Source organism: Trichosurus vulpecula, chromosome 4, assembly GCF_011100635.1.
Source record: "Trichosurus vulpecula isolate mTriVul1 chromosome 4, mTriVul1.pri, whole genome shotgun sequence".
Lineage (NCBI taxonomy): Eukaryota > Metazoa > Chordata > Mammalia > Diprotodontia > Phalangeridae > Trichosurus > Trichosurus vulpecula.
In genome coordinates this window covers 114,807,364-114,834,130 of record NC_050576.1, presented here as the reverse complement: position 1 = coordinate 114,834,130, position 26,767 = coordinate 114,807,364, and the positions used below count along the sequence as shown (strand labels likewise).

The window sequence follows — 26,767 nt, the reverse complement described above, 5'->3', positions numbered from 1 at the left end:
ATGGAACTATCTTAAGAAGAATGATGTTAAATACACCCTTCTCTTTCATTGTTGCTAGTGCTACAGCTGTTATATTGCTTTTACTTAATAAAATCTATCATTTGGTAAATCTATCCAATTTTTATGCTTATTTCAGGGAAGAGAAATTCAGTCCATGTCATCAAAAGACTCATTGCTTAATGAGGGGAAAGTTAAAGTACTTATGTGTATGGATATATCAAATAGGAGAAACTATGTAAATAATGATGAAATGAATATTTATCCTAATAAAAAGAATATCAGTTAATGAAGAGACATAGAAGTAACTACCAAATATGAATTACTGTGCTAGGTGCTGTCAGGAAGACAAAGACATGGTTTCTTCCTCAAAGAACAAGACATAAACATGAAAAGCTAGATGCCTTTATAAGTTGAGTATTATGACCACCATGGATGAGGTGGCACATGGTATATTACACTGTAAATTATCATAACTCATAGAGAGAAGAGCTGTATTTTCAGACAGGAGTGAAATCATTTTCTCAGCTAGATTGGCTTGAGAAGGCTTCAAAGAAAAGAACTTTGAGCGATGGGTAGAATTTGGTTAAGTGGGATGGAACTGGGATTATGTTGAGGTGAGTGGAGCATAGAAGCAAAAGAGCAGAAAAAGCAAGAATGAATATGGTGTGTTCCAACAGGAGCAAGCAGATCAGCCAGCAAGGGTTACATGTTGACAAGGAGTAGCAAATGAGATGGGAGAAGTTGGGGGACAAGATTAAAGAGGCCCTCAAATGTAAAGCTGGAGATTTTGAACATTTTTATTGAAGTAGAAAATCATTGAAGGTTTTTGAACAAAAGAATAACATGTTCAGAGCCCTATTTTGAGATTAATCTGATGATTGTGTGTCACATAAATGGGGGCAGTAAAGATACATACTGGACAGAGGGAGCTCAGTTAGAAGGATGAAGCAGTACTTCAGGTGCTAAAGCCTAAAGTAGAATGGTAGCAGTAGAAATGAGAGGAAGCAAAAGATGTGAGAGACATTATAATAAGTCAACGGGACAGGTTTGCTGTAAGTGATCAAGGGAGAGAAAGAACACTAAAATCATAGATTTAGACCTGGGAGGGACATTAGTGATAGTCTAGTCCAACCCCTTCATTCTACAATAGATTCCAAGCTTTCAATCTAGAATTTCTAGCAGAGGAAATAGTAAGAGAGTAGTACTGTTGATAGAAATTCAAAATTAGGAGGCAATATGATGAATTAGAAGTTGTGATTGTACACTTTGAAATAATAATGATAATAGCTGACATTTACGTGGTGTTTCAATTTTACAAACCTAATCTGATTTAGAATGACCAGAATGTACTTATAGACAACGAAACGAAATCCAAAGAGTACTTTTAAAACTTTGGGTGTTGGAGTATGTACTTTTCCTCTATGCAAAAAAAAATCCATATTTATTTAGCCCTAGAGACCTTTCTCTTAAGCTCAAAACTTGTATTTTTCTGCTACTGTATACTAGATATCTTCAAGTAGATGTCCTTCTGACACCTCAGTTCAACAGAGCCCAAACTGGGTTTGTTTTCATCCAAAAATCTGACTTAGGTCTTTTAGTGTGCCGTTTTTTCTTTTTTTGGGGGGGCGGGCAGGGCAATTGGGGTTAAGTGACTTGCCCAAGGTCACACAGCTAGTACATGTGTCAAGTGTCTGAGGCCGGATTTCAGGTCCTGCTGACTCCAGGGCCAGTGCTGTACTCACTGCGCCACCTAGCTGCCCCATGCCATTTTTTCAGACAACCAAGTTTAGAACCTTTGAATACTTTGCCATCCTCTTCTTATTGTATTATTATTACGCCAGTTATACTCATGAGGTAACAGATTTGCAGAGTTCTGTTAACTAACTGACTCAAAGACACGCTACAGGTAGTAGGATTGGGACCCTGGTCATCCTGACTCCAACCACTTTAACTACTACACCTCTAGCAGGGAAGATGAGAGATCAAGTCAATTCAAGCAGCATTTATTGAATGCCTGTTATGTGCCAGGCACTGTGCTAAACTCTGGGAAAAGAAAGACAAAAAGTCTTTACTCTCAAGGAACCCAGAGCCTAACAGTCACATGTAACTGACTATATGCATCAAGGTAAATACAGGATAAATTGCAGTTAATCAAAGAAGGCATTAATGGAATCGAGAAAGGCTTCTTTCAGAAGGTAGAATTTTATCTGATATTTAAAGGAAGCCAGGAAGACAAGAGGTAGAGATAAGAAGGGATTCAGTTTACTCATCAATAAACTGAACCCCTGAAGTAAAAGGTGCCTTTCTCAAGGTCATAATGTGGTCAGGTGGTAGAAGTTAGATTCCAATCCAAGTGGCAGCTGGTGGTGCAGTGGTTAGAGCACTGGAGCTAGAGTCAGGAAGACCTGAGTTCAAATCCTACCTCACACACTTAAGTAGTTTCATGACTGTCAGCAAGTCACTTCACCTCTGTTTGCCTTAGTTTACTCACCTGTAAAAATTGGGATAATAATAGCACTTACCTTTCAGTGTTGTTGTGAGGATCTAATGAGATAATATTTGTAAAGCCCTTAGCACAGTGCCTGGTGCACAGTAGGTACTATATAAATGCCAGCTCTCATTATTAAATCCAGGATTTTTTTGTCCCCAAACCCAGCATTCTTTCTATTGTACTAGTCTACCTTACAACTACTAGTTTCTCCTCAAATTTATTCCATAAACTGCTGACCAATTAATCTTTTTAATGTAAGGCTCTCATAAGTGTCACTGTTCATTTCAAAAACTTTGGGTGACAGTATTGCTTACAGAGTCCAAACTCCTTAGTTTCACATTTCTCCATCTATAAATGGGGATACATGCACATATTATTACTTTACTCAACTTTTGTGATGAAAGTAATTTTGTAAATATTAAAGTATTATATGAATGTATTCTTAACATTATTATTGTTATCTTTCAAGGGCCTCTATAGTCTTGCCCCAACTTAACTTTTCAGGCTTACTTCTCTCAACTTCCTTTCATGTACTTTATGTTCAGATTAAAATGGGCTATTTTACATCTTCCAAGTACACCTCACTCTTTCCATTTTTGTGCCTTCTTCATGATGTGTGCTATCTCCTTTGTGTCTACTTGCTAAAATCCTGTCTCTCTCTCTCTCTCTCTCTTTTTCTCTCTCCCTCTCCTCTCCTCAAGTCATTTGAACTGTAGCACAGTAATTTTGCAGTTGCTTACACCAGTTTGCCTTCTGCTGTATATGGTATACTTCCCTTATTAAATTATAAGTTTCATGAGGACAGGTACCTTGTGGTGTTTCATAGCATAACAGCTACTAAAATGAATATTGAATGTTTGTTATATTTGCATTATAGAAGCGATTCTGAAAAGAAATAGCTATTGAGAACCGAATTTGCTAAAGTGTGAGAGATTGTCATGGAATAGATGTATACTTAGAATTAAAAGAACTGTTTCCTGCCCATTTGATACATGGTATTGATTTGTATTAAAAGCTGGTCTATTCGACTTTTTATGAATTGGAGATCTCTTGTTAACTAGAACTTTGGTACTTAGAAGAATGGTTAAATAACCAACATTAATAATTATTTCCTGGAGACATTTCAAGAAAGCTCTTGAAAGTGTTTTCTGAAGCATCAAGGAAGGATTAAATTATATTCAATATTCCTTAATATTTAATTCCCTTCTCATTCTTTTATAGTAATTAATGTATATGGCATATGTAGTAAGTACAAATTAATAGATTGGTTTTACCAGAATACTCAAACTCAACCACTCTAGAGGAGATAAAATTTTTTATGGAAAGATTAATTTCTTCCAGATTAATTCTTTTGCCTAGGAGCATTTTCCTCTTGTGTTTCCATAAGTTATATCCAACATTGTTATGTAAGTTCTCCTACAATCATTGAAGAGGAAGAATGGATTATCTTAATCTAAAAAGTATGATCAATGAATATTTGAGTGATGGCATTGCAGTCTTTATCTCCAGGAATAAGCATATAAACATCTACTCAAGGTCAAGTATTAATTTATACTAAGAAAGTAGTTGAGTCTATTTTTTAAAATTTTCACTATCTGTCTTCATGATCAGTAAATTGGGGTTTGATTTATTTAAATAGATTTGTATATAAAATTGGAAACCATGGAACTTTTGGAATTTTGCTTGAAGTGACTCTTGGAGTCCATCTCATTGGTAAATTAATACCTTTAATCCCGAAGGAAGAAGGATAGTAATTGAGTTCATCATTTACTCTGCTTTAGAGATTTTGTGTCTATGACATTATTAGGTATTTAATTGAGAAATTGAGTTATAGTGCAGTTATATAATTTTGAGATCACCAACAAGACTTGATTGACATCTCTATAATACTTTGATCCAAAAAGTGAAGGGAATTAGAGGACTTAGGCTAGAACTTACTTTAAACAACTTTTTATTATAAATGTGCCCCCCCCAAAATGGCAATATGCCTTTGTTAATCATTTCATCTGGGATTTTGATGAATATGTCAGGCGCTGTATTAAGTGCTGGGGATACAAAAAAAAAAGATAAAAACACAGCCTCTGTTCTCTAAGAGCTCAGAATCTAATGGAGGAGGCAATATGTAGATACCTCCCTACATACAAAGAGTTTTTCGTGGTAAAGAGAAGTTAATCTTGGGAGGGGCAGAGAGGAGGTTCTCACTGGAAGCGTAGTCAGGAAGGGCTTCTTGGAGAAGGTGATATTTGATCTGAGCCTTGAAGGAGGCCGGTTCCCTTTTTTGCCAGGCCACTTACTGCAAGCACTTTACTCTTGGGAATCTACTTTCTAAATTTTTTGTTTGTTTAAATTATTTTTTAAAAGTAAGGTGGCGATGATTAGAGACATTTTCTTACTGTTTATTATATTGCTCTGTGGAATGGGTCGGGAACAAAAAATGAAGAAAAGGCTTTTATTCTATACAGAGGCCTTTGACATATTATATTGCTAATACTTTACTCAAGAAAACTCAGGAACACAAGATAACGTAACAGCAAATGAAACTCAGTGTCATAGTCCTAGAAATAATTGCATGTGGAAATGGAAATGCCACTGAGAAAACAAAGATGGGATGAGCAGCTGGACTAGAATAGATACATATGAAGCTAATCTGTGCTGGATGTAAAACCATTTTGAGATCATTGAAAAATGGAAAACTCAAGGTAGCTGAAAGAGGTGAGGAAAGCAAACATGAGGGAATATAACTGAAAACACCACCACCAACACCAAAGACGTCTGGGACAATATCAATAACTAACAAACCATATTCCCACTTTACCATCTTTACAAAGAGGACATTCTTGATAAAGGTATGAAAAGGGAGCAAGCCATCTTTTGCAAATGGTATGCTAAAACAGACCATATCTTAATGTCAACAAATTGTCCAGAAGATATATAGAATGCAAGATCTTACTGAGCTTATTTTTGGTTAAAGACGTCTCCCAAGCATTTGTTAATATCAGGCAAGATTCCTTCCACTATGTTAACAATAAAAATACCTTTCTTCAGTCCTTTGATTACTAATGTCAAGTGAGGCATAAAAAGAGGGAAGTGTTTGCTCATCAGAGGTGTTTGCAACTATTTAGAATATCCCATTTGAAATTGCCTACGTATTGCCTGAATTTTGTGATAAACAAGTAGCCTGATGAAACTTGTACAAAAAAAATCCTTGTAAACTATTTGGAAATATCTTTTCAGAGGAGAAACAAAATAGTTTATAACTATCTGAAGAATTTAGCTCATTAATACTTCCTAATATAATTTAACTATAAGCTATTGCTGGCCATTAAAAATTAAAAGTTCTAAAGTTATTGTTGTGAAGCTTTGGTGTGAGGGCAAATACTATTTGGGAGTAGACAATTTTTTCTTATTGTAAGTGAAAGCAGACAAGCTCTGAATTCTCTCTTAGGGTTATAGTCTTACTTTACTTAAGGTTAAACCAAGAAGTGCTCATTACCTCAGCAGGGAAGATTGGTTAGTAAATTCATTAAGTTTCTGTTTATATTTTATTTTCAGTTCCCTTCTTTGCCTTAAATTTTTCCATCTTAACAGATATTAACCCATATTAGTGATTAATTATGTGTTAGAATTTCATATTCTTCCAGTGACTAGGAAAGTAAATTTTTTTTTCTAAGTTTGCACTTAAGGTCTATGAAATAGGGCCTTATAGTACTATTTGATTACTCTTACTAATACAATTTATCGATAGAATTCTGTTTCACAAGCTTATACATGATTTTTGCCTGTTGGACTTTATCTCCTGACCTTTAGTTATATCACCAATACATTTTACAGTATCATAATACTTTTGCAAAATACTAGGCACTTAAACTTTTCCTTTATCATTTTAGAGAGTTTATAAATATTATTTTTTATTTTAAAATATTGAAGCTTTTAAAAATTTAACTAATTTCAATTTCAGTTTAATTTGACTAATTTTACAACTGTCATTTTTAGAGTAGGATATTTTGAGGTCCATAAAATTTGGGAAGTTTTAATCCCAAAGAAGCAAAGAAATTGTTTCTTTGTCATAACTGTATATAATAACAGCAAGGACTAAGAGTTCATTATTATGAACAAAGAACTGTGCAAAAAATCTAGAGTTCAGGGGCCCTAAGTCCCAGATCTATGCTTAGACCTTATTTTTTTTATCTCTAGGACTATCATTAGTCTTCTAATCATTCAGTCATTTAACCTGCAAAGTTTTAAGTGCCTACTATTTGCCGGGTACTCTGCCAAGCACTGAGAATACAAAGACAAAAAACAAACAGTCCCTGCTTTCCAAGAACTTGTACTTTATTGGGGAAGGCAATATTTATGCACATAACTGTATGAAATAATACAAGTAGTGGGCGGGGAGACATGAGCCTAGCTTTGAAGGAAACTAGGGTTTGTTTAGTTTTTACAAGGTAGAAGTGAGGAGGGGAGTACATTCCAGGGTTGAATGAAATCCTGTAAAAATGATGAAATGTCACTTATGGAGAAACAGAAAGGCCCATTTGGCTGGACTGTAGAGTGTATTAAGGAGAATAATATATAATAAGCATGAAAAAGTAAGTTTGAGCAGGCAAAGGGCTCTAAAGATTTCTTATGGATATAGCCTGAGACTTTTTTCCAAGCCTGAGCCACATTAATTCAGGTTCCATTTAACTACTTCTCCTTTTCTAAACATTTCAGGTTGTTGCTCAGATGATGTGGTTGATGGATCACATATTTAAGTATACAAACTTTGGTATTGTTTCTCTAATTCATGGAGATTTCTTTATAAGACAGGTAAGTAATGGAGTTTTTGTTTTTGTTTTGCTCTGCCACTAGATTGATCAGTGAATTCAGATGTAATTATACTAGTACTTAAATGTAGCAGTTACAGTAAGTGCCCAGCCAGCTTATGGGTCTCAGGAAGCTTCATTCCAGATTCCCTGTGTTCCCAAAACACTTTTAATCTCGGGGTATAAGAAGCAGCCAATTTCTGCCTCCTCCTGCCATTCAAGGATCTCAAGATCAGGCAACCACTATCACTTTCACCTCCGAAGCTCAGGTGTAAGATTCCCTAGGGTGTGCTCCTGGTAAAATGTTTCATATTCTTATAAGTGGTTGACTTGAAAGGGTGAATGGAATTTATCATGTATAATATCTTATCCAGTAACCTCTGTCTTCTGCAAGTGAATCAGTGAGAGTCTTCGAACTTAATAAAAATAGCTGTCCTAAAGTTCACTCTGAGAGCAGTAAACACATTCCATTCATTCTCAATATTAGAGCATATCAGTCAAGAAGCATTTGTTAAGTGTCTTAACATGTGCCCTATGTGCTTTGCTAGGTGCTAGGCATAGAAAGATAAAAATTGGTAATCCCTCCATTCAAGGAACTTTCATTCCATTATATTTGACTTTGTCTTACATATGATTCAGCTTTCAGACTTTTCTTTATTATTCTTGATTTTGGCTTACAGTTATAACCAGAGAGCAGGAAAGTACTTTGTAAAACTTAGAGTCCAAAGTATACGTGAATAATTGGTGGTTGTTAATAGGAGTAGGATGGAGACCACCAGACCCTCTAACTAAGTGGAAACTCTGGGCAGCTATGAAAGCAAATTGCAAACACACAGGCCCCTGGAGTCATTTACTGTGAAGGCAGCAATATTGATAATGGATTCTAAGCAAATCCCACTATTGTGAAATCCGGCTGGAGTAAAGTTTAACTGAGGTACTGGCAGTGACCATTCTTCATTACATTCTTTTGCCTAACATCACTCAGGATTAGCTTGTAGCGGAAAATATCCCTATATACTTCAATGGTCCCCAAAGCAATTATTGAAGGGGAACATATAAAAGTGTCAGTTTTTGACTGAACCACCAACTAGAATAGCACAGTACCACTGTCTGGAGAATTCAGTGAAACATGTCTCAATAAATCTTGAGTATATTGTTGTTTTATCACACAGTACAGTGATTGCTTATCATAATCATAACCATGAATCTTCAAGAAGGGTTAAATTTTGGTAAATATATTCTAACCAAAATATAGGGGCATTTTAGGAATGTTTTCTACCACAAATTGGTAAAATTTAGAGCATTTCATTGCTTAAAGGGCTAGATTTCAATTATTTGGACATTTTACCTTTTCAGAATCCTACATTTACCCAACACTACTAGATAAAATAAGACATTATAATTGTTGGTATCTGCCATGTTGGAATATACATGAAGTTTTCTAGCTAAGGTATTAATGTTGAAAGAAAATAACTTTGTAGGATCTCTTAGCTACTCCTTTTCTTATTACCTTATTTACAACAGATTGCAAAATGGATTTTTAAAAATTAATACTTTGCAATTAACGATGAAAGCTAAGTTGTTAGTGTTATTATAGTTTAAAATGTTCCACTTCTCTAAAATAATTCTAGTAGTCTGCATTTATTTGATGCTTTAAGGTTTGCAAAGTGCTTCACATGTTAACTCATTTGATGCTTATATAATAACATTGTGAGTAGATGCTATTTTTATCCCCACTTTACAAAACTGAGGCATGGAGAAGTTAAGTAATTTGCCCAGGAAGTGTCTGAGTCAGGATTTGAACTCGGGTCTTCCTGACTATGTCTTTCACTCTCTCCACCTTTGCCATTTGACTACTTATAAAATATAGTCTTTGCATGTGTTGACATATGTTTTATCATTTGAGAGAATTATTTCAGGTAGTACTCCTATGAGTAGAAAGAATAGTTTATTGTATATACTATGCAATATATTGTATATACCATGCAAAAACAAAATCTGGATTCTAATAGACCACTACCCTAGGAAGAGATGGGGATGCAAGAAATGTGTAGCATAGTGAGAACAGTTAAGTGCTGAGAGAGCAGTGATGGACATCTAGTCTCTGTTAATCTTAAAGCATGTAACTCTCCTGAACATAGCCAATAAGAGGGAGGCTGGGAAGGTATGATGGGATTGGAGTCCCTAAGAGAGCTTCATCTTGTGCTCTACACTTTCAGAGAGCCATGGAGATTTCTCATGGTCTGAAGTCTCAATATAAATCTAGGATAGCAGATGGAAGAAAAAGTATAACCATCAGTGGCTAAGCCAGCTGCTACAATTTAGGGTAATTTTTCTTGATCAGTAAGGAAGGGAGTAGATGGGGTTGAGGACAAGAGGAACTTCCAGGGGCCAGAGCACTAACATCTCCAAAAGGAGGTGGAACCCATTGGTGGATGATAGCTCGGAAGGCCAAAGAGCATCTTTCTTTTTTGGGAGCCAAGAGGTGGGAAGGGAAGAGTATATTTCCAGGTTCTTCTTCACTGAGGTAACTATACATCTGAAGCCTATGAGATTCAAAAGGGGATGTAGGAGAAAGACCCAAATTCTGGGGTTAAGCTAAGCAGTTTGGGAAGAATCAAATATCAATCCACTCATTTGTAAAAATTGGGTTTAGAAAAGCAGATCAAGGGGAATGAGGGAATATGATTCAGATTGCACAGGTTCCTAAAAAAACAAACACTATTGTCTGCTAGTGGACTATGTTGTGTACACCTTTTGATTTGTTTTTAAAGCTGTCTAATCTTTGACTAAAAATGTTTTACTTGAACCCTATTGGGTCTTCCAGTTAGCAGTCAGAAGTAGGAATAATAAAAGGTCTTTTTTGGCCTTGTGAAAGTTCAAGGAGAAATTAAGGGCCACTCCAAAGAGAGTAGAGCTTAGGGTTTAGGGAATGACTTAATTAAGCAGGCAGAAGCAGAAATCTCAAGAGATCGTGGTTCTTTGTTGCCTTGGCTTCAGTCCCTTTTAAGAATAACTAAGGCTTTGGTTAATATAATATTTAGTATAAAAATAATATATACAATATGTAATAATAAAAGCTAAAATTTGCATATAGCATTTTAAGGTTTGCAAAATGTTTTACAGATATTGTCTCATTTGATCTTTACAGCATCCCTGGGAGATAGGTGCTATTATTTTTCCCTTTTTCTAAATGACGAAACTGAGGCTGAGAGAGGTTAAGGGACTTAATCAGGATTAAACAGCTAGTAAGTGTCTGAGGCAGGATTCAAACTCAGGTCTTCCTGAATCCAAGTTCATTGTTCTGTCCGCTGTAATACCCACCTGCTTGTTGACTTAACTTTGGTTAAATAGAAACGAAGAATTATGTGGAAAACATCTGTGGATTTTTTGTAATAAGCTGGCTAGGAAAAGTAGATTACCTGGCTTGAATTAGAGGTAAATTTCATTTTATGAGAACTGAAAATAAAGTTATTCTTGAGAACTAGCAAAAGTTAAACTGGAAATTTTAAAAGAATTAGTTATATTTATATGGAAAATCTCTCTGAAACAAAAATATTGAAATAGGAGTTTTGTAATTTTCTGCAAGTTTCCAAAGTTAACTTTTTGTACCTATTTTCATCTGAGGTTAGGAGAAGTATATGGTTGGTAATTTCTTTTTAATCTTGAAATAATTTCATATAAACTCAGTTGAACTTAATTCTTCTGTCTGTGTGTCTGTGCCCTCCAGGGAAAATCTCATCGTGACCAGCAGCTTGTTATTCTTCAGAAGCACCTAAGAAATTGTTACAGGAGCCGGGATCGGAAGTGGATTGTTCTGTTTCCAGAAGGTGGTTTCCTCAGGAAGAGACGAGAAACAAGTCAGGCATTTGCCAAGAAAAATAATTTGCCATTCCTTACACATGTCACCCTGCCAAGGCTTGGGGCAACACAAATTATTCTGAATGAACTTGTAGCACGACAAGAAAATGGAACCCCAGCAGGCGGAGATGCTAGAGTGTTAGGTATGATATTTTTTTCTTTGTGAGAGAGCTGTAGTTATTATTACTCAGTTGTTCATTTGCGTCCTACTCTTCATGACCCCATTTGGGGTTTTCTTGGCAGAGATACTGGAGTGGCTTGCCGTTTCCTTCTCCAACTCATTTGACAGATGAAGAAAGTGAGGCAAACAGGGTTAAGTGATTTGCCCAGGGTCATACAGCTAATAAGTGAGGCCAGATTTGAACTCAGGAAAATAAGTCTTCCAGATTCCAGTCCGAGCACTCTATCCATTGCTGCCCAGGAGAGATATAAGATTTTCTTATTGGAAAATTCCACAGGGTGGCAATATTCATTTTAAAATTTTACTTTTTCTTTAATCAAAGGGAACTAGTATTTTGGGAGGAACGAAAGAATATTTTCATTTGTTGCGTGGTTTATTCTCTGCTCACAAGTGTAGTGTTATATTTTTATGGTTCCATTTATCTGTTGTGGTTATTGAAAAATGTGTTCACAGCATTATTCTAGGTGCTTGTGTAAGTATAGTATAAATAATATAAAACTTGGGCCCTGCTCTCCAAATTCCAAAAGTGTAATTTAGGAGGAGAGTTTTCATATCATTCAATTTTTATTTATGTTGAGTTAGAACTGTTAGCTAATTGTGCCCTGATAAGTTAGCATATACTCTTACAATTTGTCTTAACTTTCATGTGCATCTAAGCATCATGTGACATTGGCCAGGCTCCTCTTTTGTATATCCATTGAGTCAGTGCTCTACCAGATATCTCATTTAATTTTGTGATTTTACACATTTAATGCTACTCTTTTAGAACACTTATGGCAAGGTAATTTGTTAATAAGCTAGTAATAGCTGAATATGGGAATTTGGCTTTTAAAAGTAAATAAACGCTATACAAAATAGATTTTTAAAATCGCCAGATTTTGATCCATGGAAATGTCTTTATGCCTTATGTTTCTCTTATGACTTCCACTTTCATTTTCAGCTATTAGTCTTTCCGGATGAAAATTCTAGCACCACATTGTTTTGTAATGTCAGTATACTTCTGCAATTCTCCACATACTATCACAAGACATAATAAGTCCTACTCTCTTGGCTCATTGTGATATGGTCATTACCCTGTATTTTCAAAGTTTATGTTAGCCGAGTGCAGTTTCTTGTAGGACCTAATAATCTAGAAAGTTTTCAAGGACAGTCTTGTTGAAGTTTGTTATCCAAGGACTCTCTTCGCAAAGTTCAGAGAGGGTTATCACTGAGTTGGTTTTACAGTGACAGACTTTTTAGTCTCAGCTACTCAATCATCTACTGAGTTGTAGAACGTCGCAGTCATTATTGGTAGAGGGAATAACCATACTGACAAAATCAATAATAACTGAAATATTAAATATAAGTTAATATTTTATCTGAATATTTGTTATTTTTCTTTTTAAAAAATTAGAAAAAGGCTTATACTCAGAAACTATATTTTAAAGTTACTATTTTAGTTAAAAATAGTAGGGCAAACCAAGGATTTGATATTAACCTAGCATGTTATAGGAAAGGAAATATGACCTATAATTGAAACTGAAAGAATAAGATCCTATCTTTAAAAAGAAAAATTGGTCTATTTTAAGCAAAAGTTTGCTTTAGAACTCCACAACTTCAGTCACTTTAGATATTTATTGTAGGGAGTGATCCCTAGTTTTGTTATTGATGCCTTTTGTTTTCATATCATATTAATTTTTTTCAACCTCTCTCCTCTACCCCTACTTAGTAAGTTTTCCCTTGTAGCAAAGATGGAAAAATGTTTATCAAAATCAAGCAATCAGCTTGATGTTACTACCTATCCAGTGTTCCAAACTCACAATCTCCAACCCCCAATTAAGAATACATTTTGTCCTCTCTCTTCTGGGGCCAGATTTTAAATAAGTATTAAAAATGGATGAAATAGGATAAGATTTTCAGATTATTATATGGGGTGGGTGATAAAGCTAGGTTCTTTTTATTTTCTCTCTTTTTTTCTGTTGCAGCTACCATGACTGGGCCAGTATTTGCCTCTGAGCAGCTTTATCTGGCACCCTATTTATTTGACAGTTCAACTCTAGATATGAATTTTGCCTACTTTCATGTGATTCACTCAGGGGACTGGATGTTTAGCAAACTAAGAGATCTGTAAGATTATGCATCATTGGAACACCTCTCCAAGAAATTAAGTGGCCGGGGGTGACTTAAAGGTATCATTCTTGGCTGAAATTTCTCAAGGCAAGGAAAGCATGACTAGTGACATTTCAGAATAGTTTTGAATAAGGATTATAACACACTTTTTTCTTTTATTTTTCTCCATAAAATACTTTTTCTTTAGAATACTAATTTTTAAGGTTTTTCTCACCTTTTTCTCTGCAACTACCACACACAGGTCCAAGCCTCTTAATCCAAGAAAACGCATTTAATATCTTACATTGTGGTAATTAAAAATGGCATTGTTAATGAGGACAGTCTCATATCCTCCAGAAACCATGGTATCATACTATCATAACTTTAGAGCTGGAAGAGACCTTGGAAGTCATCCTCTACAACCCTTTCATATTATAGCCAAAGAAATGGAGGCCAAGAACAGATTAGTGATTTGTCCAGGGTCACACAGGTAATAAAGTGATAGGACTTGAACCCAGCTCCTCTGACTCCAAATCCAGTGCCCTTTCCATATGGTGCTACACTGTCTGAATGTGGCATGTTTGAAATTGAGCCTTATTTAAAATAAGAACTTCCAAGCAAGCTAAGACTTTAATAGTTTATTGCTTATCATCGATCTTGTTCAATACTAGTTACTCTTGATCTTATTAATCTTGATATTAGGTACAGATATTGATTGATGCTAATTATACAACTTCAGATCAAGAGGATTTCTATTACAAATACTTTCTCCATCAATGATGTTGGAGTTACTGTATTTGGACTCTTAACATCATGGTCTCTGATGTGCTGCATGAAGAAGTAGAAGGGATGCTGAAGAAAATAAAGATGGGAAAAGCACAAAGATTAGACCACAAACATGGTCTGTGTTGAAGATGACATAAATTTGAGAGCATCATTGAATTGATTTCCAAGACTTTTGTAAGAGGGTGGATACCAAACACTTGGGGGGAAATCACATTTTTATTGCCAAAAAGAAAAAGACACTTGAAAAGATATCAATAATCACTAACCCAAATTATTGTTTTCCCATTTCTACAAAATCTTTGAAAACTACATATATATGTATGTGTATGTGTGTATGTGCATATATATAAATATAAATATATATATATATAAATATATATATATTTATATATATATATATATATACACACACACACACACACACATGGATGAGCATTGAGAGCATCCTTGATTAAAATATGAGAAGGAATAAGGCAGAATTTCACAAATGATATCCTACATCTTTGAACTCAAATAACTCACTAAAGGATGTTTAAAAAAGTCCCCATTGTGGTATTTGTTTTGTTGGTAATAATTATAAAAATTGTATTTGCTTAGTGGAATAAAATTTTATCTTAAAGTCACCACTCCAAAATATTCTCATCCATCTATGTGTAATAATGCACGAATCCTTGAAACATGTAATAACACAAATAACTCTGATCTAATTATTAATGCAAAATGAGACATAAAGCAAAGAGATCAATGCTTGACCAAGGAATTTGCTGCTGTTAGGGAGGTTGTCCACTTCAGCGTCCAAATGGAAGAGGGTCTCCCTGTAATTAGGGAAGTTTTCCAGATTCTCCTGTTTGGATATGAATCACTCATTAGAATATTTCAGAGCCTCCTAAATGGGGTCCATAAATACCCAAGAGTTCAGCCTACCTTTACGTTTAAAAAGTAGAAGAAGAATACCTTGAATAAGTATGATATGCAGTTGGAAAAATAGCCCACAGAACTGGTCTATTAAAACATATATTTTGGAAAGACACTGCAAATGGACAACAAGCTGACCCCAGAACCAAACGGGAGGAGAGTGAGCTACATTGTCTTTTTAAAACTTAATAGTTTTTTTAATAACCCCAAGAATCTCTTTGAAACAAAAGCCCATCTTGTTTAACATCAATCAGTATTTTTTAAGTGATTAATTACCATGCATAGACTACTATAGTCTCTGAAGATTTAAATTCAAGAATCACTTGAAGGGCTTTGGACAGATTGTGATGATATTATAATTACCCATTACAAATGAAGAGTTGTGCAGGAGAAGCAGCATAAAGATGTCATTAGAAAAAGGGATAACCCCCCAAAAATGGGCTGATAGAATGAGAATGAGAAATAACAAGACACAGCCCATGTGCTTCTTTGACATCCACACAATTTCATGTAATCTAGAGGAATTCTTCTAGCCTATTTAGTGTGCATCATATCATCCATCAATAGGAAGACATAGACAAGAGTTGCATGGATTGAGAATATGTGAATAGGCTGCAAAATGCCCTGTTAGAGGGACTACACGTGCTGATAAGATCATAGATGTGTCAGAGTTGGTGACCTTGGGTAAGTCATTTGACCTTGTTGGTCTCAGTTTTCTTCTTTTGTTAAATGAAGGATTTGGACTACATGATCTCTTAGGTCCCTTCCAGCTCTGAAACCTAGAAATAGTTGATCCCTGAAAGTTTTTGTTAGCTGAGGTCCTATGATCTTGCTGTATAAAGTAAACACTTAATGTTTGAATGAATGAATGAATTTACCTTTTGGTCTCCTCTTCATTCTCACAAAATCTACTCAAGTCCAAGCATGTTTCGCTTCTTGCTTAGTCTGTTACAATAACCTTTTAATAGGCTTCCCTGTTTCCAATCTCTTTTGTCTTTCCATACCATCTTCCACACTTATGCCAGAGTAATAGCAGTACACACAAATCAAACAATATTATTCCCTTACTGAAACATCTTCAGTGACTCACAGTTGTCTCAGATAACTTCAATTCAACAAGCATTTATTGAGCACCTATTATGTTATATTGTAAAGCATTTGTATTACATAAAATTTGTTTTATATATATATGTATATATATATTTTTTTTCACATAAAATAAAGCAGTGGCATAGTCTTTAGGGATAGAAAAACAAAACCCTTTGCCCTTAAGGGTCCTAACTTCTACTAGGGGAAACAAAAATACACAAATAAGTATGAAGTATTTATAAAGTAAATACAACGTAACTTTGGTGGGGTATAGTGAAACAACTATCTGGAGGTACCAGAAAAGGCCTCTTGTAGATGCTGAGTCTTCAAGGGGTTCCAGAGGCTTCAAGGAGGACAAGTATTTTAAGCAAAAAGTGATGGGGAAGAGGAGATTGTCTGTGTAAAGGCATAGAGTCAGGAGATGCGGTGTTAATTATGGGAAACAGCAAGTAGACTGATTTGGCCGAGTGTTGAGTGGTTGAAGGAAATGGAGATGGAAATGGCAGGAGTCACCTGCCAATATGATAATTGAAGACATGGGAATAAATGAAGAGAGGGAGCAAAAGAAAATGAAAGAGTATGTTCAAATGCCTGCGCTTAGGAGGTGGAAGAAGAATGATAATTCAGTGAAGTGGCACAAGAAAAGTTTGTCAAGAAGACGGGAAGTGGAGATGCGTGCAATTTATTGTTATGGAAGACAAGGGATGAAAATCTCAAGAAGCTAAGAGCTTGTCAGTAATATCAAATACTATAGAAGAGATCAAGAAGGAAGAGAATTGAAAAAGCCACTGTGTGGCATGGGTCAAAGGTTAGAAGTGAAGAATTAAATCTCTGAAGTCCCTTTCAGCTCCAAAATTCTATAACAAAGTTAAATACTTTTTTTGTGGAGTTGGAATTGAAAGTAAAGGTTTTTTGCCACTCAGATACGGAATGGCCAGGAAGAGCTCTCATGCCATCATGTATTCATTACAAGAATGGATTTTGGATTGATGTGAACTTAAAGGAGTTTGTGGTAAAGATTCAACTTGAAATTGGAGGGGTGCAGCTTGGATTTTGAACCTAAGAATAAACAAGTTAGGGAAGGAAAAAAAAGTTTGTTGTTGTTCAGTGGTTTTTCAGTCATGTCCAACTCTTTGTGACCCCATTTGGGGTTTTCTTGACAAAGATGCTGGAGTGTTTTGCCATTTCCTTCTCTAGCTCATTTTACAGATGAAGAACTGAGACAAACACAGTTAAGTGATTTGCTTAGAGTCACGGAGCTAGTAAGTGTCTGGAGTCAGATTTGAACTCAGAAGGATGAGTCTACTGTGCCACATAGCTGCCCTGGAAAGAAAGTAGACTGGAATAAAACCTTGGAAACTTGGTTCATGGAGCAAAAAGAATGACTATAGGCTTAAAGGAGGGAGCAAAATAATCAGCAAATAAGATAGTTCTGGCAAGTAAGGATGAGTGAGAGTGAGAGAACTGGTGCTGGAGGTGAGTCTAGTGAAGAGATGACCAGGGCCTATAGAAACTATCACTGGATGAGGATAAGAAGGGATAGAGAACTGAGGCAATATAGGAAGAACTATCAGACTTTTGCCAATGGATGTGCACAAGGCACCATTGGAAAAAATAGCCAGTATACCTGGCTTTAGCTGCAAGTGTTTGAGTTCCACATGTCATAAATTCAATAAATTTGAAGTACATGGTTACCAAAAAAGGGTGTCTTTCGTGGCAGCAAAGTACCAAACCCTGAAATGAGATGAGCTGGCCACAAGAGATTATGTCAAACATTTTCCCTTCTTATTTGTTGTTTCTGACAAGGTACTTGGCTGATAGACTTCTCCAGTAATTCATATTTTATAAAAGAAAAAAATGGAAAGAGACTTTTAGTAGAGAATGAATGTTCTGAGTAGCTTGACTGCTAGAGAGAAGTTACAGCAATGTTAGCCAAGCCAAAGCTTGGAAGTTTTACAAGTCTTGAACTAAGGAGTGTGGCTAATCCTTTAACAGATCCATTCAGCCATATCCTGTGTGGCAGAAATTCTGCCTTTTAATTTGAAGAAAAGGGTACCTGGTGGAAGTGGTTTTTGATAAAAAATTCTCATGACTCCTGGTTATTTCTCCCAAAATAAAATAATTTTTATCTAATTTATCTCCTTTAAAGAATTATAGTGCTTTAGAAAGGCAATTAAAAATTCTAAAAAGTTGTATTCTAGACAAGTCTTACCTCAGTTTTAGAGAAGCCCATTATTCATTGATTCATTCTTCTTTCTCTTTCTTTCTTTCTTCCTTTCTTTCTTTCTTTTTCTTTCTCTCTCCTCTTCCTACCTACCTTTGTTCTTTCTTTCTTCCCTCCTTCTTTCCTTCCTTTCTCTGTGTCTCTTTCCCTCTCTTCCTCTCACTCTCCCTCCCTCCCTCCTTTCTGTGTGTGTTATCTTCGGTCCTTTTTTGAGAAGGGGAAAAGCAAGTTGTGGGTTATTCAGAATTTAAATGTGCTGTAAGAACAAAGACCATGGTGTCTCTGTGTTTAATGGCACACACTAAGTACCTGTGGCACACAGTGATCCCTAAATTTTAAATACTGTATGATTAATTTGAACACATGAGTTTTTGAGTTTGTTGTTTGTTTAACAAGCTTGAAAACCCAAGGACATCCTAGATGAGGGCATAAAGGCACTAATACTTTTAAGTGGACCGCATATTTATTCTTTCACAATTGATTGAAAAATACAAAATTCTCTTGTATTTATTTGTTGATTATGAAAAAGCATTTGATTCAGTAGAACACTCCCTTAAAAGTTCTCTTCAAGAAGAGGTCTCCATCATTCATACATCAAATTCATAGAAAATTTCTTGAAAGATAAATAACCATATTCAGTGGCATTCTGGTTGTAAAACATCAGGCAAGGCATAAAATGGGTAAATGTGATTGTGTAACTCTAAGTTATTGTTAATTTCCAAAACAGACATCTACATTAAAACATAATAATAAAAACAGCTTATAAGCTCAGTGTAAATTGTTTTTTGTTTATCCATTCTATTATTTGTCTCAATTAGGTCAAATAATTACAAGTTGACTCATAATGCTCTAAAGATAAGAATTCTTAGAAAAAACCAACATTTTCTAAAGAAACAGATAAGCCAAAGGAATATTGAATTTTATCCTTAATACATCTGATATAGTGGCAACACCAAAGTCTGTAATATTTTCTTACCAAGTTTTATTGTTATGCTATATACTGTCAAAAATTTTAACCATTGATATTTTGTTAACTAATACAAAAATTGGTTCATTTTTAATCATCTTTCTTTCTCTTTGTAGAGAATAAACCAAAAGGCCTCCAATGGGTCATAGATACAACCATAGCTTATCCTAAAGGTGAACCTATAGACATCCAAACTTGGATTCTTGGATATAGGCGACCAACAGTCACTCATGTTCATTACAGGTAGGACAAATGTTGAATCCAGTCTAATTTTAATGGCAATTTTTACTATTTGTGTAACATAATGCAGTTATTCTTTTAAATGATCAAAAAGTATGAATGGCTTTCTGGATTCTTCATTTCCAAAACTTCATCTAACCATAGTGGAAAGAGCAATGGTTTGGGAAGTGATAAGACTTGAATTCCAGATCTGTTAACAATTCTGTAACCTGTGTCGAGTCCTTGCATCTTCAATAGCTGACTCTGCTGGTTTCTCCACTATACCCTATTAATATGTGTGCATCCCCCGTAGCCTATAAAAATTTTTTTGTTGAATTTGCTATACCTTGAAGCTACTCTTCTATCTTTCTTCCCTTCGTGGTCAGACTTCTAGAAAGAGACAGCCTATACTCACTGTCTCTTCTTTCCTTACAGTTTCAATGCTCTTATTCATCATTTCTTTGTAATGTGGCATTTGTTCCCACTATTCTCTTAAAACTGCTCCAGAGCTACTAATTATCTCCCTTATTTTATCTTTCTTGGCTTTTGTGTTGTATTTTACTCTGTTGCCTCTCACTCTTTTTTTGTTAATCCCCAGACCCTTGGCATTCATGATTCTGCGCTCTTAATATTCTTTTCTTGCTTTTTTTGATAACCCATGCTTTCTTTACTGGTTCTTCATTATTCTTCCCCTAAACTGGAGCATCTCCCATTGTTGTGTTCTTGGCTCTTTTCTCTCTTTATTTTTTCTCATTTGATGATATCATCCATTCCCGTGGCTTTTGTAATCATCTCTATGAAAATCACCCCATAATCTCTTCCTCTAGTCCTTCTCCCCAAGTCTCTATCTATATATCTCTGTGTGTGTGTGTATGTGTGTGTGTGTGTGTATAAACACACACATGCATCATCTTAGGCAAGGTTTTCATTTTTCTTCTATATGTGATACTCTAGTTCTTAAGTTAGGAATATGTCAGGATTATGTTATGATATATGTAAAGCACTTTATAAAATGTCAACCATGTTATTACTATTATCAAATGCACATAAACTCTGCAAGAGGATCACATCATGGCATGAAGGGTATCAGTGGCCCAGTTAGAAGGAGGGAAAATAGGAAATGTAATAAGAGGTATAGCTTAGTGGTATAAATGGTATATGAATGGTATATAATCATAGTGGTTGATTGTAAGATTAGGGATTATTACAATTTTAATAGCAATCAGGGCAAGCTAAAATCTTCTTATTAAGTTTGTCTATCTGCCACCTGTGGAACCTTCAGTATATCACTTAACCTTTTTGGGAATCAGCTTCCTTTTCCATAAAATGAGGAGACTGGAGATGATGATCTCCCCTACTCTCCCTGTAATCGATGTTCTAGCAAAACAGAACTACTCATAGACCCCCATATCCATCTATATTTTGTTTCTTCCCTTTCTTTGCTTCCTATGACTGGCATACTACCTTCTTTCCTATAGCTCAACCCATTGAATTCTTTACCTAGTCTTTAAAGCTCAACTGAAATGTCACTTTCTCCCGGACATCTTCATCAGTTCCTGTTGGTGATGACTTTCCACTTTGGACTTCACATAGAGCTTTTTGGCTACTCTCCAACTCATTCATTCAATAAGCATTTACATCTACTACATGCTAGGCATTATGAAAGGCACTGGGGATACAATGACAGAAAAGAAAGAGTTCCTGAGCTCAAGAAACTTATATCCTATTAGCAGAAACAACATGAGATACGCCTTGTAAAGTAAACTTCAGTGTTTTCAAAATTGTGTTTCCACCAGCATAAAATTCCCTGAGTTCTGGTCCAGCTTATCTTTCCAACTTAATCGTCTTAAGTGTTATTTCAGATTCCTTATATGGTACATCTGGGACCGAGGCACTAAGGTCCAGACATTGTGGTTCCATTATCAATTGATGATAATAATAGATTATTACAAATTATTCTTATTTGTTACATTTTCTGTCTATTATTTTGTTTTTTCCTCCTGCCAGTTTCACCTACAAAAGTCTTTGAGGTAATATAGTTCAATTGAGGTTCTTGCCAAGATTTCTGTAGACTTATTTTTATTAAATTTCACTGTTTTCCACTGTTTTACAAGGCAGTAATGCTTATAGTCTTTCATCATCCTTCTCTGTAGCACTTTACAGATGAGCTTGTCTTCTAAATCAGTGTCGCCCTTGGCTGCCATATCTTTCTTCTCAGCAAGAAGATAAAGTATTTACTAAGACAGTTCTGGGGTTCCTTTGGCCTTTTTGTTGTGGGAACTGCTTTCTGTTGGTTAAACTTTTGCAGGAAATGGTAATAATCAAAGTCATTGTCTTTGCTTTTTTTCTATATCCAGTTTTTCAACATTGACGACTTGTTTGAGTCGGTTAGGTTGAAATTGTTACAGTTGTTCAGTGTCTTCTCTTCCTCCTGTCTCCTAATTCAATGTTGGTTTTCACTTTAGCTCTAACTAGTTAATGATTTGGTTATACAAAGATAGCTTTTTCTGATATGAGTCCCACTCAGTAACCATCTGTTTCTTATTCATTGAGATATAGTTAATTTAATTGTTTTTGTGGTATTTGATATTTGTCAAATCCAACATCTTCTGGCTGTTTTCTCAAAGAAGGTGTTTATATTGTATACACATGAGACTTCTGAGTAGCTTTTAGCCTCTTTTGTTTCTTAAGCCTTAGCCTTATTTTCCAAAATACTCTCAAAATACACCCCTATTCTGTTCACTTTTGACTTATAAGTTTATGATTATCAAAGTAGATATTGATTTGGTTTGGAAGATTTTTATCAAATTCTTTGTAGAATTTCTCAACTTTATCTTCTGCAATGGATACTACAACTTAAGATACAGTGGTCTTTATGATGGTCTCTTTGTGTTCGTCTTCATCTGTGCAAGACAAGATGACCAAATATCCCATGAAATGATGCTTCTTGTTGCCCTTTGAGATATGATAAAACCAATTCTGTCAACTCGACCCTTCCAAAGAGAACTTATGAACTATTTTTTCCATTCAGCTGAGATTTCCTTTTGTAGCAATCCTGTCTTATGGTTCCATCAAGAGAGTATCAGGATTGAATTCCAGTAATAAATCAGCTCATTGGTGATAAAAGAAAGACCTGACATTTGTAGCAATTATTCACATTCAGAGTTAATCTAAAAGTAGTGTGATTCTTAGCACTTTCTACTTCCCTTCTACCTCTTCACCACTGTCACTGTGGAAGTAGAAGGAGGCTACACAAGAATGCATCATTATTTTTTCACTGTTTTGTGGTTGCTATAGCCAAAGATTCACCATAGAAGTGTCAAATATGTGGCCCTCAGACTGCATGTGGCCTATAACATGCTCACATATGGCCTGAATCAAATTAAAGTGAAATTGGGAAATATTTCACAAAACAAAAATACAATAAAATATAGATAATATTTTAAAAACTAAGTAAATAGGTGGCACACAGGGATCCTTTTTTTGCATGTGCAATTATATTAAATATATTTCCACCTTAGTCATGTTGTGAAAGAAGAATCAGAACAAAAGGGAAAAACATGAGAGAAAAAACAAAAAAAAAGTGAAAATAGTATACTCTGATCTGCATTCAGGCTCCATAGTTCTTTCTCTGGATGTGCATAGCATTTTCCATCGTGACTCTTTGGGAAATGAATCATTGTCTTGCAGAGAAGAGCTAAGTTTATCATAGTTGATCATCACAATGTTGCTGTTGCTGTGTACAGTATTCTCCTGGTTCTGCTCACTTCACTCAGCATCAGTTCATGTAAGTCTTTCCAGGTTTTTCTGAAGCCTGCTTGTTCATCATTTCTTAGAGCACACTAGTATTCCATTACATTCATATACCACCACCTATTCAGCCATTCTGCAATTGGTGGGCGTCCCCTCAATTTTCAACTCTTTACCAATAGGGATCCTTTTCTACAGATTAGGGCCCCTGTTTCTCTTGAGTTTAACACCACTGCCCTAGTATACAGCTTACTGGTGATGAGATTCTCTCTTGAGTTTCTACAACAGACTATTTTTGCTGGGGCCATTCCTATGATTCTTCATTTTGGGGTTCCTTTTAGGAGGTACATTTCTTTCTGTTTTCACTTTGCCCTCTGGTTAGCTTAACATCTCTAGGCCAATTTATAATCTTTAAATTTAGAATAATATTCCTACCTTTCATGGTGGTTCTGAGGATCAAACAGTATTGTATATGTGAATGATTGTATAAGTGTAAGGCATTATTCTCATTAGACTAGAGGTTATGTGTAGGTTATACTGACAGTAATCTGTTATAGAGTATAATATAGAAGTGGTTGTGGAAGCATAATTTTCAGTGTTGTCAGCTGGCAGACCAAACACACAGAATCATTTTGAAATATATTCATTCAAAAGTCAAGCACTTGTATAGCTACCAGTCTCAAAGATGTCCTCTTTTTTATTTTTTTAATTAATAATTTTAGTTTTCAGCATTACTTTATACAAGAGTTTGAATTACAAATTTTCTCCCCATTTCTCCCCTCCCCCCCCATTCCAAGATGGCATATATTCTGATTGCTCCCAGTCAGCCCTCCCTTCTGTCACCTCACTCCCCCCCATCCCCTTTTCCCTTACTTTCTTATAGTGCAGGATAGATTTCTGTGCCCCATTGCCTGTATATCTTATTTCCTAGTTGCATGCAAAAACTTTTTTTTTGTTTTTGAACATCTGTTTTTAAAACTTTGAGTTCCAAATTCTCTCCCCTCTTCCCTTCCCACCCACCCTCCCTAAGAAGGCAAGCAGTTCGACATAGGCCACATGCATATAATTATTAAAACCCTTCCACAATACTCATGTTATGAAAGACTAACTATATTTTGCTCCTTCCTAACCTATCCTCCTTTATTGAATTTTCTCCCTTGACCCTGTCCCTTTTCGAAAGTGTTTGTTTTTGATTACCTCCTCCCCCTATCTGCCTGCCCTTCTATCATCCCCCCCTTTTTTTAATCTTCTTCCTCCTTCTTTCCTGTGGGGTAAGATACCCAATTGAGTGAGTATGTTATTCCCTCCTCAGGTCAAATCCAATGAGAGCAGGATTCATTCATTCCCCCTCACCTGCCCCCTCTTCCCTTCCAACAGAACTGCTTTTTCTTGTCACTTTTATGCGAGGTAATTTACCCCATTCTATCTCTCCCTTTCTCCCTCTCTCAATATATTCCTCTCTTAGCCCTTAATTTGATTTTATTTTTTTAGATATCATCCCTTCATATTCAACTCACCCTATGCCCTCTCTCTCTCTCTCTCTCTCTCTCTCTCTCCATATATATATATGTGTGTGTGTGTGTGTGTGTGTGTGTGCGCGCGCGCGTGCGTGTATTCCCTTCAGCTACCCTAATCCTGAGTTCTCATGAATCACACACATCATCTTTCCATGTAGGAATGTAAACAAAACAGTTCAACTTTAGTAAGTCCCTTATGATTTCTCTTTCTTGTTTACCTTTTCATGTTTCTCTTAATTCTTGTATTTGAAAGTCAGATTTTCTATTCACCTCTGGTCTTTTCACTGAGAAAGCTTAAAAGTCCTCTATTTTGTTGAAAATCCATATTTTGCCTTGGAGCATGATACTCAGTTTTGCTGGGTAGGTGATTCTTGGTTTTAATCCTAGCTCCTTTGACCTCCGGAATATCATATTCCAAGCCCTTCGATCCCTTAATGTAGAAGCTGTTCGATCTTGTGTTATCCTGATTGTGTTTCCACAATATTCAAATTGTTTCTTTCCGGCTGCTTGCAGTATTTTTTCCTCGAACTGGGAGCTCTGGAATTTGGCAACAATATTCCTAGGAGTTTTCTTTTTGGGATCTTTTTCAGGAGGCAATCTGTGGATTCTTTCAATTTCTATTTTACCCTCTGGCTCTAGAATATCAGGGCAGTTCTCCTTGATAATTTCTTGAAAGATGATATCTAGGCTCTTTTTTTGATCCTGGCTTTCAGGTAGTCCATTAATTTTTAAATTATCTCTCCTGGATCTATTGTCCAGGTCAGTGGTTTTTCCAATGAGATATTTCACATTGTCTTCCATTTTTTCATTCCTTTGGTTCTGTTTTATAGTATCTTGATTTCTCATAAAGTCACTAGCTTCCACTTGCTCTAATCTAATTTTTAAGGTAGTATTTTCTTCAGTGGTCTTTTGGACCTCCTTTTCCATTTGGCTAACTCTGCCTTTCAAGGCATTCTTCTCCTCGTTGGCTTTTTGGAGCTCTTTTGACATTTGGGTTAGTCTATTCTTTAAGGTGTTATTTTCTTCAGAATTTTTTTGGGTCTCCTTTAGCAAGTCGTTGACTTGTTTTTCATGGTTTTCTTGCATCACTCTCATTCCTCTTCCCAATTTTTCCTTTACTTCTCTAACTTGCTTTTCCAAATCCTTTTTGAGCTCTTCCATGGCCTGAGACCAGTTCATGTTTTTCTTGGAGGCTTTTGAGGTAGGCTCTTTGACTTTGTTGACTTCTTCTGGCTGTATGTTTTGGTCTTCTTTGTCACCAAAGAAAGATTCCAAAGTCTGAGTCTGAATCTGAGAGTGTTTTCGCTGCCTGGCCATGTTCCCAGCAAACTACTTGACCCTTGAGTTTTTCATTGGGGTATGACTGCTTGTAGAGTATAGAATACTTTGTCCCAAGCTTGAGGGGCTGCGCTGTTGTTTTCAGAGGTATTTCTACACAGCAAGCTCTGCCACACTAGCGTTCCTCCTCCCCCAAGAACCGCCAAGCCGGACCGTGACTCAGATCTGAGCAGACTCTGGACTCCTGCTCTGATCTGCCACTTAATTCCTCCCACCATGTGGGCCTGGGGCCAGAAGCAACTGCAGCTGTAGTTCTGTAGCTGTACCACCTCTGCCACCCCTGTGGTGGTGGCCGAACCACGAACTCCCTTCACTCTGTCCCTGCATTTTTCCCACTAACCTTCTCTGTTGTCTTTGGTGTTTGTGGGTTGAGAAGTCTGGTAACTGCCACAGCTCACTAATTCAGGGCACTATGGCCTGTTTCGCATGGCTCATGCTGGGCTCTGCTCAGTTCCGCTCCCAGCTCTATGGGATAGCCCCTACCCAGCGACCATCCAGGCTGTCCTGGACTGGAGCCCTGCTTCCCTTTGCTATTT

The 26,767-nt window shown here is 36.0% G+C and overlaps 1 protein-coding gene across 4 annotated transcripts in view; it reads left to right on the top strand.

Annotated features, from left to right (window-relative positions):
• Positions 1–26,767, top strand: part of LPGAT1 (lysophosphatidylglycerol acyltransferase 1) — a 95,624-nt gene that overhangs the window by 37,169 nt on the left and 31,688 nt on the right. For 3 of the 4 annotated variants that reach the window (XM_036753281.1, XM_036753278.1, XM_036753280.1), the window contains 3 exons: positions 7,205–7,300; positions 11,027–11,300; positions 19,524–19,650. In XM_036753281.1, coding sequence (XP_036609176.1) covers positions 7,205–7,300; positions 11,027–11,300; positions 19,524–19,650 — 497 coding nt within the window. The remainder of the gene's footprint in view (positions 1–7,204; positions 7,301–11,026; positions 11,301–19,523; positions 19,651–26,767) is intronic. The other variant, XM_036753279.1, reaches the window with a different exon arrangement.